Source organism: Cygnus atratus, chromosome 1 (genome assembly GCF_013377495.2).
Source record: "Cygnus atratus isolate AKBS03 ecotype Queensland, Australia chromosome 1, CAtr_DNAZoo_HiC_assembly, whole genome shotgun sequence".
Taxonomy (NCBI): Eukaryota; Metazoa; Chordata; class Aves; order Anseriformes; family Anatidae; genus Cygnus; species Cygnus atratus.
The window spans coordinates 1,008,416-1,026,145 of record NC_066362.1 but is presented as its reverse complement, the minus strand read 5'-3'; the positions used below and the strand labels follow the sequence as shown (position 1 = coordinate 1,026,145).

Below are 17,730 nucleotides of genomic sequence, written 5' to 3'. Positions count from 1 at the left end.
ACCCTGCCTTGGTCCCCCTGCACCCCAAGCCCCAAAGGGGTCCGGCAGATCCCACTCCCGGCCAGCCCTGCCCCGTCCCCAGCCTTTAATCCCCTGCACTCAGAGGACGAGCTGCAGCTCCTGGTGCCGAACTCCAGAAGCACCCAATGTGCACGAAATCAAAGTTTTCATCACTTCTACCGGTCAGAGGGCAGCGAGCATTAAATCCCAGAATACCAGGATTAATGGAGGGATCATTAAAAATCTCATGTTAAACCACCTCTGCAACCGGAGCTACGTTAATACATCACAGCCTGCTTAGAAGGAAACGAATCCTCGTTCTGGAGTGGGTTATCCGGGCCTCCGAGCAGCGAGCCCAGAGCTGCGCCTTCGTCCTCTCTTCATCCTCCTCGCAGGGCAGCCAGGAGCATCTCAGGGCAACGCCAATGGGAATTTCTTGGGAAACTTCGGCTAAATTAAGCGAGGATGAGGTTTTTAAGTGTCACGTACCCCTGCAGATTTCTGATCAAACCGGGAGGGCCGTGGGGTCCCAGGCGCCCTGCCCACCTGCGGGACCACCCGCTGGCACCAGCCTGGGGCCGATCCCACGCCTGAGGTTAAACAACTTTGGGTTCCCCCTGTAGGATTTTAGGCCGGAATCAACGCTCCGAGGAGGAGGATGCGCCACCAGCAGCCACCAGCACCGCGAAGCCAACGGGTGCCTGGCCCTGATCCTGCTGCGACCCCAGGGGTCCCGCACCCCCCGGTGGCATTTGGCAAACCCCAAAGCACTTGGCCAACGCTCTCAGACACACGGCTTGGTTATGGGGGGTCCTGTGTAGAGCCGGGAGCTGGACGGGATGCTCCTTGCAGCTCCCTTCCAAGCCGGGATGTTCAATGGTTCTGTGTGCATCACCCGGGGGCGCAGCCTGTCCTGGCTCAGCACTCACACCCCAGCCCCGTGCACACCAGCGGGAGCCTGTGGGAGCCTCTCCTCCTCCCCAGGGCCACATGCCAGCGGCACATCCTTCCTAAACCCAGGTGTGAGGGCGAGCAGCATCCCCCTGGGAGCCGTGGCACGTGCAGGGACAGGGACATCGCCCCCAGCTGCCCTGCAGGACGGACCGTCCTGGTGAGAGCTTTCATCTCCAGGATGAGCGCACGACACCCAGAGGGCACCGCGAGGCAGGGGGGACTCGGGGACAGTGCCCCGGGGTTGCCCTGCTGAACGGCACGAGTGGCTTCGTTCCAAGTCCCCGCGCTCGTGGCCCCCCCGCTCCCCACCCAGCGCCAGGAGCTCTGCCAGCCCTCGGCCCGGCACCGGCATCCTCGCGGCTCCCGGGGACAAGACCGCAGCCACCTCCTCCCCGTAGGAGGGAGCAGCTTGCGAGGCAGCAGCGAAATCTGGTCCCTTTCCAGCGGCTGCAAAAACCTACACGGAGCTTGGGCGCGAGCCCAGCTTTACCCTGGCACCGCGGCCCACGCAGGTACCGACCGCGCTGCGCACGTGGCTGCACAACGGAGAGCAGAGTGCTGGCAGCTGCTGCCGGGGACTCGGGGTGAACGCCCCCCCCGGCCCCGCTGCCTCGCACGGGCACCCCTGGCACAGCACCCCCTCAATGGGTAACGGCACGGAAACCCCTCCCTGCGAGCACCCCAGCATGGCCAGGGGCTCGCGCGGCTCGAATGCAAAGCAAACCGCCCGCGCTGGCGTGCCCCAGGCTCTGTCACGCTTTGCAGCTGTAAGCTGACCTTGGGATTTGGGGACCCCAGTGCTGCCGGGGCAGGTGGCGGGGTGCAGGCCATGTGCTGGGCACCCAGGGAGGCACGGCGTGGGCACCGCGATGGGTGCTGCAGTGGGTGCAGTGCCGTGGGCGCACTGCGATGGGTGCAGCTCAATGGGTGCTCTGTAGCGGTTGCACTAAATGGTGCAATGCAGTGGGTGCATGGCGATGGGCGCACAGCAATGGGAGCACTCCGATATTTGCACTGCAGTGGGTGCACGGCGCTGGGTGCGCTCTGGTGCCTGCAATGCAGTGGGTGCACTGCAGTGGTTGCACCCACCACCATGGGTACGCTGCAGCGGTGTCGTGGGCGCGGGGACGGCTGCGATGCCGTGGGCGCACGCTGCTACCGCAGCCAGACCCGCCACCACCGCCCAGTCCCCCGGGGGCTCAGGGCAGCCCGCACAGGAGGGCTCAGCCCAGAAGCAGCCGAGGAAAGGGGGCGCAGCGATCCGGCTTGCGGAAGACCCCCCCGGCTGTGAGCGCGGTGCCGTGCCGCAGCCCTGCTCCCGGGGGGGCCCAGCACAGCCCCCGCCTCCAACAGCAGCCTCTGGAGCGGAGCGGGAGCCGGGGCGCAGAGGGAAGATGCTTCCCCCCGCTAAGCCCAGATTAAAGAACGGGAATATGGGAACACAGATGAAAAGCTGTTTGCTGTGGAAAAATCTCATTAGGCCGTGAAATACAGTTTTTGCCACTCAGAGCAGGGCGGAGGGGAGAAGGGCCGTTTGCAAGCCTCCCCCCACGCTCCCCAGCAGCGCGGAACTCATTTCGCAGTTTTCCCCAGAAAATCCAGCCCAAGTTGGCTCAAAGGCACCTTCCACCCGCCGAAGCCCCTCCTGCGGGCTCCGGGCTGTGCCCCCCGCCCCAGCTGCCTGCAGCAAACGGTGAAAGCGCCACGAGAGCAGCGACTGCAGCCACCCCCTGAGCTCACCACCTGCACCCAGGCTGCCCTGGTACGCAGCACCCCGGTCCTGGGACCTTCAGATTCAGTCCTGAATGTCACGGGATGCTGCGGGATGTTGGAGGATGCTGCGGGATGTTGTGGGATGTGTGGGATGTGGTGGGATGCTGCAGAATGCCGCGGGATGTCGTGGGATGCTGTGGGATGTGGCAGAATAGAGCTGAGCGCCATGGGATGCTGGGGGATGCCGCAGGACGCTGGTGGGCTGCTGCTGAATGTCACGGGATGATGTGGGATGATGTGGGATGCCAACTGATGCTGTGGAATGCTGTGGGATGCCACGGGATGCTGTGGGACGCGGCAAAATGCTGCTGAGTGTCACGGGATGCCGTGGGATGTGGCAGGATGCGGCAGGGTGGTGCAGAATACTCGTGGGATGTTGTGGGATGCTACAGGATGCTGTGGGATGTCATGGGGTGCTGTGGGATGGGCACTGCTCGAGCACCAGGACGGGCAGAAGCGGTGCCCGCGGCGCTCCCCCTCTCCCGGCCGCTGCCATCGCCACCAGCCGTGGCCCCTTGGTGGGGGTCAGCGCAGTGGTGCTGCTGCAGGGCACAAAGCTCTGCCCTGGCAGCGGGAGAACAAGAGCTGGGCAGCGAGGTGAACGCACCGAGGGTGGCCAGGGCCACCAGGACGGAGCCTGCCTGCAGGAAACGTGCTCAGGAGAGCAGTGGGGCTGCGGTAGGGACGTGGGCAGGGATGTGGTAAGGGATGTGAGCAGGGATATGAAAAAGGGTGTGGGCAGGGACATGGGCAGGGATGCAGGCAAGGATGGGGGCAGGAAAGCAGGCAGGGATGTGAGCAGGGATGCAGGCAGGGAATTGGGCAGGAATGCGGGAAGGGATGCTGGCGGGGATGGGGGCAGGGACACAGGCAGGGATGTGAGCAGGGATGCAGGCAGGGAAGCGGGCAGGGATGCGGGAAGGGACACAGGCAGGGATGTGAGCAGGGATGCAGGCAGGGATGTGAGCAGGGATACAGGCAGGGATGTGAGCAGGGATGCAGGCAGGGAAGCGGGCAGGGATGCGGGAAGGGATACAGGCAGGGATGTGAGCAGGGATGCAGGCAGGGAAGCGGGCAGGGATGCGGGAAGGGACACAGGCAGGGATGTGAGCAGGGATGCAGGCAGGGAAGCGGGCAGGGATGCGGGAAGGGACACAGGCAGGGATGTGAGCAGGGATGCAGGCAGGGAAGCGGGCAGGGATGCGGGAAGGGATACAGGCAGGGATATGAGCAGGGATGCAGGCAGGGAAGCGGGCAGGGATGCGGGAAGGGACACAGACAGGGATGTGAGCAGGGATGCAGGCAGGGACATGGGCAGCGGGGCCAGCTTTGTGCTCCAGGGCAGGGGGACGTGTGGCCCAACTTGGAGCTAGACGCAGGGGCTGGCTGCATGCCGGCCCCCTCCAAGGCTGCCCGGAGCAGCATCTCCCTGCTGCCCTGGGCAGAGCTGACCCCACGGAGAGGAGATGCTCGGGGCAGGGAGCCATCGCCCTCCACCCCTCCCTGCCCCCTCTCCTCCCGCTGTTCTCCACTGCCGTGGGGCCACCTGCATGAACAGCAGCGGCACAGAAACGAGGGAGCCGAAGCCTCCAGAAACGAGGCAGCCATCAGCAACCCTCCCCGGTTCCCATCCCGAGAGAGCGGCCGTGCCCCACCGGCGGCGTGCTCCGACTGCCAAGCAGGCTGAGCCCAGCCCGGCTGCCAGGCGCACAAGCCAGGCTTTCTTCCCCGCTCCATCCGCGGCGCGGCGCGGGCCGGCGGCACAGACCCCGCTCTGTTACACCCATGCAGCGACCAGCACGCGGGGCAGAGCACCCGGCACCGCTCGGGGCGAGGCAGGACCGGCCCCGGCACGTCGGCACGCCGCGGCGGGGTGCTGGCGGCGGCGTGCTGGCGGCGGGGTGCTGGCAGCAGGATGCTCGCTGCTTGCTCGGCTCACCCCGCCGACGCCTGATTGTGCCGATGAAGGCACCCCGACCACTGGCCCTGAAAATTCCCGTCAGGCTCACTCCCCAGACAGGGCTCGGGAGCATTCGGGAGGCAATTTGCAGCTGGAGACGCTGAGAGCAGGCGGCAGCACGGGGCGAGCTGCTGCTGGAAGGGGGAGCCCTATTCACCCGGTTCGCCTGGTGCTGCAGAGCCTCCCTGCGCCCCCAGGGGCTGCCCTGGCCGCTGACCCCCCCCCAAACACTGCTGCCCCCCCAAGCAGCCCCATCTGCTGACAGCCTCCTCTCCCAGCGCTGCAACCCAGGTAACGAAGCCAGCGGGAGGATTGGATCTGAGCACCCAGCGCTGAGCACAGCCCAGGGCTTGGGCCCCCCCCGAGCCTGCTTCCCACTCCAGTGCACGGGGATGGGGGCACGGGGAGCGCCCGAAGCCCCCAGCAGCAAACGGAGGCACAGAGGGGACGGGGCAGCCTTGCCGGGGGGGCGCAGGCGCTCAGGATCTGGCCCGGCGGCCCCACCAGCGAGCCCCCTGCCCCGGAGAGGAATTCACCCCCCCCGAGAGACAAGCGCAGGCGAAGGTCACCGGCGGGTGCCTTCACCGGGGCGTAACGGGGCGACGGGACGCGGTGCGGCTCCCGCGTGCACGGCTACGCTTCCCCCGCGCAGCGCGCGCTGCTCGGCTCTCACAGACCTCGGATTAACGTGAAAAAAAAAGAGCAGAGCTGCAGCACTTTGGTGGCTTTCCAAAATAGCTGCTACAGGAAAAAAAAAAAAAAGGGAGGAAACGGCCTATGACAAATCATCCCCACACGGCTCCCGTCCGCTGCCAGCCGGGCGCGTGAACTGCCCCAGAACCACCCTGTTGAGAGGAGGGGCAGAGGAGCAGGGCCCCCCCGTACCCCTGGGGCAGGGAAGCCACCAAAGGGGCCTGGGGCACGAAATGGTGCTGGGGTGGGGTGGAGGATGGGCTGGCAATGAGGGGGGCAGCCTCTGGCTGAGAGCGGGGGCTCCCTGCGGTCACGGGGCTGCTCGGGGCTGTGGGTGTGTGTGGGGCAGCCCCCAAACCGCTGCACCGGGCTGGGGGGGTGGCGACGTCCTTTGCCTCTGGGACAGGACAGACAGTGCAGGGAGCAGTGACAGCTCCTCCAAAGCAAACCCACGGCTGGGATGCTTCTGGAGGCGGGCAGCTCGTGGTGGGGTCCTGCACCTCGCGGCCCCAAACCACCCCGCTGGGGCGCACAGGGCGATGCGGTGCTGGGGCAGGGCAGCACGGATGGGCCACCCCTGTCCCAATCCCGCAGGAGGCAGAGCGCAGAGCAGGGCCCCGGGGCCACACTTACATTCCCCCGATGGAGACGGTGGCACACGTGCGCTCGGAGAAGGCCGGCACGGTCTCGGTGGCGCTGCTGGCGGGTCGGATGTAGTCCACCGTCACGTTCACCTGCGGGGACAGACAGGGGTCAGCGTGGGCGCAGCGTCAGGGCCACGGTGCCCCCATTCCCACACCCCCAGGCCCCAAAACCTGCCCTTGCCCCAGCCCTGGTGGCGCTGTCAGCGCTGCAACCTCGGATGCTGCGGTGTGAGCCGAGTGAAGCCGGAGCCGTGCCGGGCGGACGAGCTGCGCCGTGGGCTCCTGGTGGGCGCTTGGGTCCCCGGGGTGCCCGGCTCCTGCCAAGCCCCGCTGCGAGCTCCCTGCACACCCAGGAGCCATGGCCGGGATCCCGAGCACGCAGCCAGCCCGGCTGCCTCCTGGTGTATGGGTGATGGCGTTCGGGCTCTGGTACGAGAGCTTGGCTGCACCTTCAGGTGCGTTACGGCACGGCTCGCTGCTGAGCCGCAGCTGTCAGGCAGCATCAGCATCGCCAGCGCCACGCCAAGCGGCACGCAAAGCCCTGCTTGCAGAATGCTTCGGCGGGGCAGGGAGCACCCCGGGGTGCCCCCACCACCCAACTGTGCACCCTGCATGGGGATGGGTGCACTCCGGGACTGCTGGGTCCAGCTGCAAGGGGTCCAGCTCGGGGCGGCTCCTGCTGCACATGTGCTGGTCACTGCTGCCGGATCGGGGCTCAGCACAACCTGGGGGTGCAGGGATGTGCAGGGGTGAGTGCCTGACTCCAGCTCCAGGGCATCATTCCCCAGTCCTGGGGCAGCACACCAGCAGTAGTGGTAGCACCTGCAGCACCAGCAGCACCGCCAGCAGCACCCAGAGCGCCAGCAGCACCAGCACTTGCGTGCAGTGCCAGCGCGGATCTGCAATTCCCGGCCACGGTAACGCAATAAAGAGCAGGGAAAATTAAACCAGAGTTGAACTCCCAGCCCACGTGCTCGAACAGGCCGCTAATGCATTCCCACATCTGCACGCACCATTTCTATGCAAATCCGACCTAATCCCACCACCCTGCTTCTGCAAAAAAAAGCCGATTTCTCCCCATTAAAGCTGGCGCTTGATCCAGAGGAGCAGAGGCCGTGCCGGGGCTGGGCAGTGCCCGCAGCGAGGACAGTGCAAGGCCCCTGCCAGTGACAGAAAGCTCCACATTTGCCCCGAAAAGGGCCCCGGGGCAAGGATAGGTGGAGGGGGAGCCCCCGGGGGATCCTCTGGCTGCTGCCCCCCAGGGGACACCCACACACTGCACGCTTTCCCCGTGTTTTTTTTTCGCTCCGTGCCGTCAGCCCGAGACAGACAGGCGTCGAGCGCAGCGCTACAAGAAAGCGTCGCCAAAACCCTTTCAAACTGTCGGCTCCTTACAAGCCTTGCTTTTTAAATGAGCACAAAAATGCAAAAAGGTACGACTGAGTCAAAATTTCCTGCCGTCAGATCACTCACTGGAGCAGCAGATCTAATCATGTTTTAGCAGCAACAAAAGAGGGAGCTCTGTCAGGAAAGAGCCAATTAAGGGTAGAGGTTAAAGGAATTCCTCCCCGTGAAACTATTGTCATAACAACTGTACGAGAAAAAAAGACAACAATTACTCCAAAAGGCAGGTTAGGGAATTCAAACTACTACAGGGCCCTTTTAAATGTCACCGGGCAAGGCGGCGAGGCACAGCTCGTTTAGGAAACACCTCGGCTGGAGCTGGGCAAAGTGTCCAGCAAACAGCCAGGGTGGCCAGCAGCTCTACGGGGCAGCCCCCACCTGGGCACGGACCCTGCATCGTCAGGACCCTGCATTGTCAGGACCCTGCATCGTTAGGACCCTGCATCGTCACGGCAGGGGCGGAGCAGGCAGGGGTCGGGCTGGGCATCACAGCTCAGCCTGCAGCACCCGCGCACTGCATTGTGCTGTGCTGCATTGCGATGCACTGCACCGTGTTGTGCTGTGCTGCATTTTGCGGTGTTTTGTTGCATTGCATTGCACTGAGTCGCAAAGCGCGGCGTTGCCTTGTTCTGCATTGCCTCGTGGTGTGGTGTGTTGCGCTGCATTGCAAAGCGCTGCATTGTGCTGTTGTGTTGTGCTGTTCTGCATCGCGTTGCGCTGCGTCGCATTGTGCTGCATTGCGTTGCGCTGCACCACACTGCATCGTGCTGTGTCGTACTGCATCGCACTGCATTGCGTGGTGCTGTGTTGCATGGCACGGTGTTGCATTGCACTGCGCTGTGTTGCGTTGCACTGTGCAGCATTGTGTTGCATCGCGCTGTGCTGCACAGCATTGTGTTACACTGCGTTGTGCTGCACTGCACTGCACTGTGTCGTGTTGCATTGTGCTGCGTTGCGTTGCGTGGCACTGCATGGTGCTGCGTCGCATCGTGCAGTGTTGCATCGCACTGCACCGTGCGGCATTGTGTTGTGCTGCGGTGCATTGTGCAGCGCCGCACTGCATTGTGTTGCATCGCATGGTGCTGTGTTGCACCGCATTGTGCGGCGCTGCACCGCACTGCGTCGCACAGTGCCGCGTCCTGTCGCGTTGCAAAGCGTCGCACTGCGCCGTGTCCCCTGCACAGCTGAGGCTCAGCGCGGTGACAAAGCCGGCACGTGCCCCGCCTGCGTGATGCCAGCACAGCTGCAGCTGACAAGTTGCAAAGGCAAAACTCCCCCCCCCGGAGCAAGAACAAGCTCGCCACGAGCTTCCTACGCATTCGGCGCGAAGGGGCTCGGACCTGCCCGTGTCCCACTGACCCCACCTGCAGCCCTGACCCCCCCCGTACCTCCCAGCACAACCCCGGCACAAGGCCCCGGAGCTGTGGTGTGCAGTGGGGACCTGCACCTTGCGAGGAGCTGGGCGATTCTGCAGCACCAACCCGGCCCAGGGCACGCACGGGGCATCGGGGTGCCAGAAGCAGCAGCAGCAGCGTGCCAGCGGCTGGAGCTGGCTGCAAACCAGAAATTAAAATTGTCAGGTAATTAGCACCTGGCTCCTGCCTGCCTGCAGCCCCGAGCAGAGCTGCTACAGGGATGCTTCTCCTTGCGAGCTCAGAGCGATGCCGTGGGGACAATGGCCAGGAGCAGGTGCTCGGGGCTGGCACCAAGCAGGCAGCTGGCTCGTGGCTGCATCGCCCGCATCCTGCACCGCTGGCCCCGCGGCCACCGAGCTCGAGTCACCCTGACACCCCCAGCCCCAGCTCAAAGCTATTTCATGGCCAAGCCCTGGGTGCTGCCGCATCCCTGCTGCTCCCCCGGCCAGCTCCTGTCCCCTCGTGTCCCCAGCAAGGTCGGGGCAGTTCCTGCTGTGACAGCCTCCGTGCCACTCTGTGGAACCCACTCGCGGAAACTTCCAGCGGGGGCTGCAGGAGGGAAGGGCTCGGTGCTGGCACCAGGCAGGGCAAAGCCTCGGACCAGGGACAGCATGATCCTGGTGCACGGGCTGCAGCCGCAAGAAGGGTGCTCCAGCGGGCTGGGGCTCCTCCTGCACCCACACCCCAGGCTGGGCACATCCTGCACCCCCCGATCTGGCTGGGCATCTCCTGTATGTACCTGCAAACCCCAAACCGGGCACCTCCTGCACCCCCAGACCCAGCTGGGCACCTCCTGCACCCCAGACCCAGGCTCTGTCGGGCAGCAGGCACGCGCACAAGCCTCCACCCCCGTCACCCAGCAGACCTGCAACCCAGCAAATATTTCATGGGGGTAAAAAGGACGAGCGCTTTCCCAGCACGGGCAGCAGCGTGCTGAGCTCCCGCAGCTGCCAGCACCGGGAGGGAGCTCGGCCCTGGGGTGGGCTGTGGGATGCAGGGACCATTGGTACGGTGATGCTCAGACCATTGGCGTGGCAATGCTTGGCCCATCAGCACAGCAAAGCTTGGCCCGTCAGCACGGTGATGCTCAGCCCACCGGCGCAGCGGCCGGCTCTGCTCGGTTCCCCCGTGCCCGTGGGGCCGCACCAAGCTCGTGTTCCCCCCCCCCCCAGAGCCGGTGTCGATGGTGGCCGTCTATCGGCGGGTTTCCAAGGTCAGCTGCAGTCAGAGTGAATTAAATCACTCCGGCAGCTCTCCTCCCTGGAGGAGATCCAGCCCCGGGAAGAACGGCACTACAGCTGTGCCGCGGCACAGCTCAATGTCACCCGCCCCTGTCCCCTGCCACCACCGGGGTCTGCGGCCACCCCACCAGCGAGACCCCTGCCGTGCCAGCACCGTCCCGGCACCACGGTGAGGGGAGAGGGTGGCTGAGCTGACCCCAGCCCTAAAACTCGCCACCAACTTGTGTGGGAGGGCGTGCAGGGAGGGCTCAAACCCACAGCAGTGCCCGGGGTGCTGAGCACCACATCCCCAGGAGGAGCAGCAGTGCCCGGGGTGCCAAGCACCACGTCCCCGGCACACCGCCACTGCCATGTGGGACCCAGCACGGGGTCCCTGTGGTGTGGTCCCTGGCACGTGGTCCCTGTTATAGAGTCCCTCTAACATGGTCCCTGGCACGTGGTGCCCAGCACCGGGTCCCTGTGATGTGCCCCGTGCCCGTCCCCCAGTTGCTGCCACATGGCCCCAGGATGTGGCCCCCAGCGCATGGTCCCTGGTACTCAGGGACTGAGCACATGGTCCTCAGCACGTGGTCCCCTGCATCCAGCCCCGGGCACGTGGTCCCTGGTCCGTGGTACCCAGCGTGCAGCCCCCGTGCATGGTCCCCCCCACGTGCTCCCCAGCCACGCTGGCGCTCCGGTCTTTGGGAGCATCCGCTCGGCCTCCGAGCCAGAAGCGGGCACAACCCAGCTCCCCTGCACGACCCAGACACGTGGCACAAGCTCGCAGGGGGGGCAAAAATAGTCCCTGTGAGTTTGGGACAAAGAAGGGACGGGAGATCCGTGGCCGTTTCGGGCAGTAATTATAGCCGAGCAGGTCTGGTCTGCCACCCACCCCTGTCATGTGCACACCCTGCCATGCCCCAAGTGCCCACACGTGGGACCCCTGAGGTCCTGTCCCCTGTCCCCATGCCTTGGGACCAAACTGACCCTCCTGGGCACGGGGTACCCCTGGGGACATCACCGACACAGCACGGAGCCCACCCTGCCCCTCCAAACGTGGGCACTGCCACCGCAGCCACGCGCACACCCTTGCCCCTGTGCCGCCGTGCCGGGTATCAGCAGATGCCACTCTGGGGAGCTCGGGCACTGATCTTCCCCGTTCGGCTTTTCCTGTTCAGTGCTCCGCAGCTGCTGGGCTGCTCCAAGGCAGCTCACGTGGGTCCCCTGCCCCTCGGTCACCGCGGTGCGGGGACAGGGGGAGGTCTGTGCGGGGGGACCTGGTGCCCGCTGCCTGCTCCGACCCATCTGCAGCCCGCTCCCACCGGCCCAGCACGAGCTGGAGCAGAGCTGCGGCCTCCATACTCCACAGGGAGCTGGGCCCTCGTGTCCTGGCACCTGCCCTGGCGCTGGGAGTGAGGCCACTGTGGCCCCACAGCATCCCGCAGAGGGGGGCTGCCCCAGGAGGCTGCGTTTCGGGGAAAGCAGCAGCTCAGACGCTGCGGAGAGGCACCGGCACGCCGCGGATGTGCCAACGGCCGGGTCCCGGAGCAGCTCGGTACCAGCACGTGCTGCTGGTGGGAGTAAGAGAGGAAAGAAAAAACGGGGCTGGGCAGCAGGTCTGATGTGCCCCGGCACACAGGCATGGTCTGCAGCCCTGCTCCAGCTCTCCCACCCCATGGGGACCTATTGCAGCTGACCCCACTCAGCAGGACCGTAACACTACTGCATTAGGGAGCCACAGGCTGGTCCCATTCCTAACGGTGCAGCGTTTGCTCCGTGACTTGGTGACCCGGTGGGACGCTCAGCGTGTGCCACATGGCAGCACCCCCAGGCGCCTCCTGCTCCCCGCCGGGCACACGGAGCTGGCAGAGCCTGGCCTGGGCTCCAGCACCGCGCTGTGCGCCCACACGGGCGGCTTCCTTCCCCAGGGCGCTCGGCCCAGCCCGCAGAAAGGGCGCTGCTGCGAGCAGCGAGCCGCAGCCAGCTCGCCTCGCCTTCAGCTTCCCAAAGCTCCTCGCCAGCCCCCTCCACCTCTCCGCGTGGGATCCTCCCATCACGAAGGCGTGCAAAGAGCCCATCACCCCGGGACTTCATCTGGGGAATGCCCCAAGCCCCACGCTGCAGAGACCCCTGCAGCCTGCAGAAGCCCAGCCGTTGCCAAAAGCAGCCCACAGCGGCTCGGGGGCTTCGTGGAGGGGCTTTGTGCTCCCTCCTTACCGGGCTGCGGCCCCGAGCGGCCGAGCCGAGCTGAGCAGCGCCGGCAGCCCCGGGACACAACTGACCTTGCTACGGCAGCGCCTGCCCGAGCTGGGAAAACCAGGGCTGCAGCCTGCAAATGGAAGTGCCCGGCAGAGACATTTGAGGAAGCGTCTGAAGGAAGAAAAGGGACGCAGAGAGAGGAAATGGCCCCGAATTTCTGGTCACCGCGCCGCTGGGAGCAGACGCGGCCCCGCGCTTGCTCTCTTCGCCTGCCCCTGCTATCATGGAGCCATTTCAGCCGCTGCAGCACCAAGCGCTCAGCGCGCCGCCAGGCTTCTCCCCCTGCTCATTTGCATCTGCACACACTGTTTATTCCAAGTAAAATACAGGAGGGAGAAGATTCCTCCCAAGTTGGGCACTGGGGAGCAGCCAGCTCTCCAGAAGGCTTTGAACAGCAAAACCCTCCCCAGCTCCACGTGCTCGGAAGCAGCAGCGATGGTGCTGCGCTGCCGGCAGGCTCCGGAGCCGGTGCCCACGCCCTGGCACAGTTATTGGCACAGAGTTGTGCCCGGTGGCTCGCATGGCACGACGTTCCCAGGAGGAAACGTTTTCCCCTTCCAACCCCACTCTGTTCCCAGCGGTGAGCCCAGCTCCAGGGCTGGTCTGCAGGACGCTGGCACGCTCACGCCCGGAGTGCTGCTCTTGGCAAGCCCCAAAGGAGCAGCCCCAGGAGCGGCCGGGTGCCTCTGACCACAAACAGAAGGAGGATGCCTGGAAAATCTGCAGGGAAACCTGCAGCCGCTGCTTTCCAGGTATGCTGGGGTCTCCATCCCAGGCTCGCGGGCTGCCGCGGCAGAGAAGAGGTTTAATCAGCTCGCTGTCAGCCTTCCCTTTGATGAGGCTCCAGCCCTGAGCCGCATCGCTAACAAATCCTGAGGCATTAAAAATAATCTGAGGCTTTGCAGATAACCAGGCACAGGCACGTGGAGGGAGGGTGAGGGCAGGCCACCCTCGCGCCACCTTTGCCCAGGCAGAAAGACGCCCAAGATGCCTGAGCTCTGGGCATGCACCCGCTGTGTGCGGTCCCCAGTGGGGATGCCCGGAGCCCTGGCGCACCGCAGAGCCCCACATCCCCGTGGCTGTAGCCTCTTGGGCACCCATGGGTGCTGGGCACCCCAGGGAGAGCCACCCCTCTGCTCCCCTGACAGCCGCAGCGTGGGACTGAATCGCTTCCTCGCTCAGGGCGTATTTGTCACCGAGTTATTTGAGTTATCTCGTGCCATCTCTCCCCCCGTTCACATGATTAATCCCCCCGAGCTAATTAGAGGAAAGGGCCAAGAGCGCCCATTCAGACTCTATCCAATTGCCTGCGCGGCGGCGTAATTAACAAAAGCTGCTTAACAGCGGTGCACGCCCGGCGCTGCGATCGATGGGCAGCGCTCGGCGCGCAGGGAGCCGGCCCGCTCGCTGACACGCACCACGGATTTATTCCAGGGCGGGAGCCAGCTCCGAGCAAATCCATATCGTGTCACAGCAGCCAAACGCCCGCCGGCCGCGGCAGCTGATTTATCTCGTCCCACGGGGCAAATTCCACCGAGCCGGGTCACTCGGGGAGCTCAAGGGGCTGGTGCAACGGGGAGCGCGGTGCCGGTGTCCCCGGTGGGGTGATGGAACGGCGAGCGGCATCCCCTTTTGGAAAGGGCATCGGGATGCGGTGATGCTGAGCATCAGTACCGGCAGAGAGACGTCGCTCGGGGGCCCGGGGGGACGCGGCCGCGTCCCCCCGGGCCCCCGAGCGACGTCTCTCTGCCGAGGCAAGGTTTGTGATCAGGCCAGCCGAGCACAGCGAGAGCGAAAGAGGTCTGTTAGGGAAGCAATGCGCCATGAAAATCGGTGCTTTCTAAAACTTCCTGCTGCTCTGATGAAAGGGCGGGAGAGAAAATAGATGATATTTGCTCTCTCCTCTCTCCCCCACCCCCGGGGTCCTGGGAATTCAAATGTGGTTACCAGCAGCCCTGCTCCACTCCTAACATGATAAGTGCTCCCCGAAACGAGAGCAAGCAGGCTCAGAGTGCAGGAAACGGCCGCGGCCACGGCAATATTTCTTCGTCTTCTCCCTCCAGTGCTTTCTTCGCAGGGAGGGGGGTGAGGGGGGACAGAGGGAATTATTTCTGGAAGCTATTGCCGCGGTTTATTTTTACTGCAGGGGCCCGGGGAAAAGCTATTGCTCTGCCCCTGCGCTTCCGCAGGGCCGGCAGCGCCGTGCCACGGCACGGGGACGCAGCGCAGCGGTGGGATGCGGCGGCTGGAGGGCGATGCTGGGCTCCAGCAGCCAGGGAACGAGGTGCCACAGGGCCGAAAAGGCGATGTGCAAGGGGCTCCAGGAGCAAAGGTGGGAAAGGGACTCTAGGAGCAAAGCCCTCCCGCAGCCCTGTGTGCACAGCCCCGCAGCCGTCCCCGGGATCCCAAAGGGGTGCCCAAGCCCCCGCTCGCCCCAGATGCACACGAGCGCCCATCAAAGCAGCCACGGCACAGCCCAGGAGCTGCTCCGGGCTCCCTTTGCCCACCCAGAGCCCGAGGCAGGCACGTTAACTTGCACCGCTGCAACGCGTCGCTGCCGGGGAGAAGGGGGCACCCCGAGGAGCCGCAGCGCAGCCGGGGGCTCAACACGGTGGCGGAGCAGTAAGCGGCAGCGGGGCACCGAGGCGCTCGGCTCCAGCCCATTTCATCTGCTCGGACGTGGCGATGCCCCCGCGATGCCCCCGCGGTCCGGGGAGGAGAGGGAAAGCACGGCGGAGCCACCACACTGCCTGCGCTCAGCGCTGCCAGGAATAATCTCAGCGGCGTCAAACAGTGAAACATTAATTTGCTTCCCACCAGCGTGCCAAAGCCCACTGCTGGAGCGGGGTTTGGGAAACACCCTCTGCGGGGTCCCCCTGCCTCCCGCCCGGCAGCACGGCGCGGGGGGGCCGGCAGGGCTGTCCCTGCTCTGGGGACAAGCTGTGTGGCACGGCCAGGCACCTGTGGCTGCGTCTCCCGGCCACCGAGGGGTCCCAACACCCCACACAGGTGGCTTTGGGGCTTCCGACCCCAAAACCAGCCCCTGCTGCCTTCCCATCGCTGCACCTTCCCCACCCCAAAGCGCACGGCTGAGGGTGCAGAGAGATGGGGGGGGGGGGGGTTGCTGTCAGCCCCCTCCACCTTCAGGCGCTCGAGCAAACCTCGGTGGCCCCAGAGCCAGGCGGCCCCTGACCGTCCCCGCGGGGAAGTGCAAGGCACAAGGGAATGGGGAGCTGCTGGTGCCCAGCTCCGGGGGTGAAATGGGCAGTGCTGGCTGAGCCGATGGCTCCACCGTGGGCTGACGGAGAGGGATGAGGGCAGCGGGGCCGGCAGGATGAGTGGGCAGGATCCGGCACGGCCGCCCTCGCCGGCTGGGAGCAGAGCGGCGGCAGCAGAGCCAGGTGAGACTGGGGATGCTGCACGTGTGCCGGCTGCTCCCACACAGCAGGAGGAAGAGGAGGAAGAGGAGAGGATGTCAGACCATGAATGGGAGCAGACGGTGTGGGAGGGGGACAGGCAAAGCTCAGCCACCGGCACCCACCCTGCCAGGGACGGGTCCCAGAGGCACGGGCACCCCCTTGGGTTCGGCTAACAGCAGCCTGTCCCCAGCCCCGGGACAGCGAGGGGACCCTGCAGGCTGCCTGAAGCCACCCAGGAGCGAAGCCCTGCCACACTCACGGCAGCTCCAGGCAGCCCTGGCCCTGCACTGATTCCTCCCTGGCCCGTGCAGAGCCCTGACACGGGCGGGCAGGGAACCTCGCGGGGATGTGCGGGGACCGCGCTGCGGGGCGGAGGGCAGGGGATGGTGACAGCGGCTGCGAGCTGTCACCCAGCTGGGGTCTGGGTGACCAGGGTGCTACTTGCCGTGGGATGGGGTACGTTGGGGTGGGATGGGGTTGAGGGGGGACAGGGGACACCTGGCTCTGCAATTCCCACAGCGCAGCTCCCTCTAGTGTCACAGCCGCCCTCCGGACCTGCCACCGCGCACGGACAGCACCCAGGAGGCAAGGTCACCGCTGCGCAAGACGGTGATGGTGGGGAGGGTCCCCAGGGCCGTGCAGGGACAGCAGCCACCAGGAGGGTCCCCAGAGTGCAGGGACAGCACCCGCAGGGGGTCAAGCCCCTGTCCCCTGTCCCGCAGGCAGCCTGGGGCACGGCACGGCCAAGCCCTGCGGCTCACTGCTCGCGGCTGAGGCGGCAGCTGATGAAGCACCGGCAGCCGGACCGAAAGCTCCTCCTGGCCTAATTATTCCTAATATCCAATTCATCGGCCTTGAAGGGGATGATCGCGCTCCTCTGGAGCTGCTGCTAGCAGCAATCCCGCCCAGGGCTTGTCACACCGCCACGCCGGGCCAGGTGAGCAGCAGGCACCAGGAGGGCGGGCGGCTGCTCCCTGCCGAGGCTGGGCCATGAAGGGCAGGGAGAGCCCCGTCCCTGTTCCCATCCCTGTCCCCATGCCCAATGTGGGGCAGCCGGGGGCTCCTGGGGGGGCACAGCGTGTGCTCAGCCCTGGGGCCAAGCTGGGGCGGGTGCTCAGGGGACTTGGGGAGCGAGGACCACGCGCGCGTGGCTTCGGGGTGGCAGGGCTCCCTGGGCTCTCCGCCGCAAGCACGCGCAGCGCGGCGCCAGCCCACCCCGTTTGATCTCCCTGGAAGCAGACAGCTCTCAGAAGTCGCTAATTCCCTGCCGGGGTGGGGTTTAAAAGTATATTAAAAAGGGGGTGGGAAAGGAGGAATTTTGCCGCAAAGATCGATGCTGACAGCCAGCCGTGAGAAGGCAAGGGCACGCCACCGCATGTGAGGCTGTCATTTCAGATCAGAACGCACCGCCAACCTCGGGGGACTGTTTTGATCATTAACGTAAAGGATTTTTTCATCGCTTTACTCAATCAAATTAATCTGAAGTGAAAAACGTGGAGCTGACAAAGGAAATATTTATAAAGCAAACTATGCAACATCAAAGGCAACGGGGCGCCCGGCTCCCAGGGCTGCCGGAACGCCGGAGCCCCAGCGCCGCTCCGCAAGGTGATCGGGGGCTTTCACAACGGAGGCTGCCTCCACCCGCAGCCCAGAGGCTTTTTGCTGCTATTTCTGGGGGTCACTGGCTCCTGACCAGCCACTTCGGGAACGGGAACCGCTGGCACTTGGCGGCTCTCCTGCCTTGCTCGTTCTGCTGCTGAAAGCGATCCAAGCGCAGCAGGAGGAGCGTGGCTCCCGCAGCGAGGCTGCGCCGCCGCCTGCCTCCCTTGGGACTGATCCTGCGCCCACCCCTGCGGGCACGGTGCCTGGTGGAACCCCGTGCTGATCGCTGTGAGGAAGGCAGGACCCTCCTCCTCCTCCTCCTCCTCTTCCTCCTCCTCCTTCTCCCCAGCACTGCCAGCACACGGCCGTGCCCTCCGGCACGTGGCT

The 17,730-nt window shown here is 65.4% G+C and overlaps 1 protein-coding gene across 1 annotated transcript in view; it reads right to left on the bottom strand.

The window, feature by feature from the left end:
- Positions 1-17,730, bottom strand: part of SND1 (staphylococcal nuclease and tudor domain containing 1) — a 116,923-nt gene that overhangs the window by 50,263 nt on the left and 48,930 nt on the right. Inside the window, exon 12 of the mRNA XM_035569324.1 lies at positions 6,014-6,114. Coding sequence (XP_035425217.1) covers positions 6,014-6,114 — 101 coding nt within the window. The remainder of the gene's footprint in view (positions 1-6,013; positions 6,115-17,730) is intronic.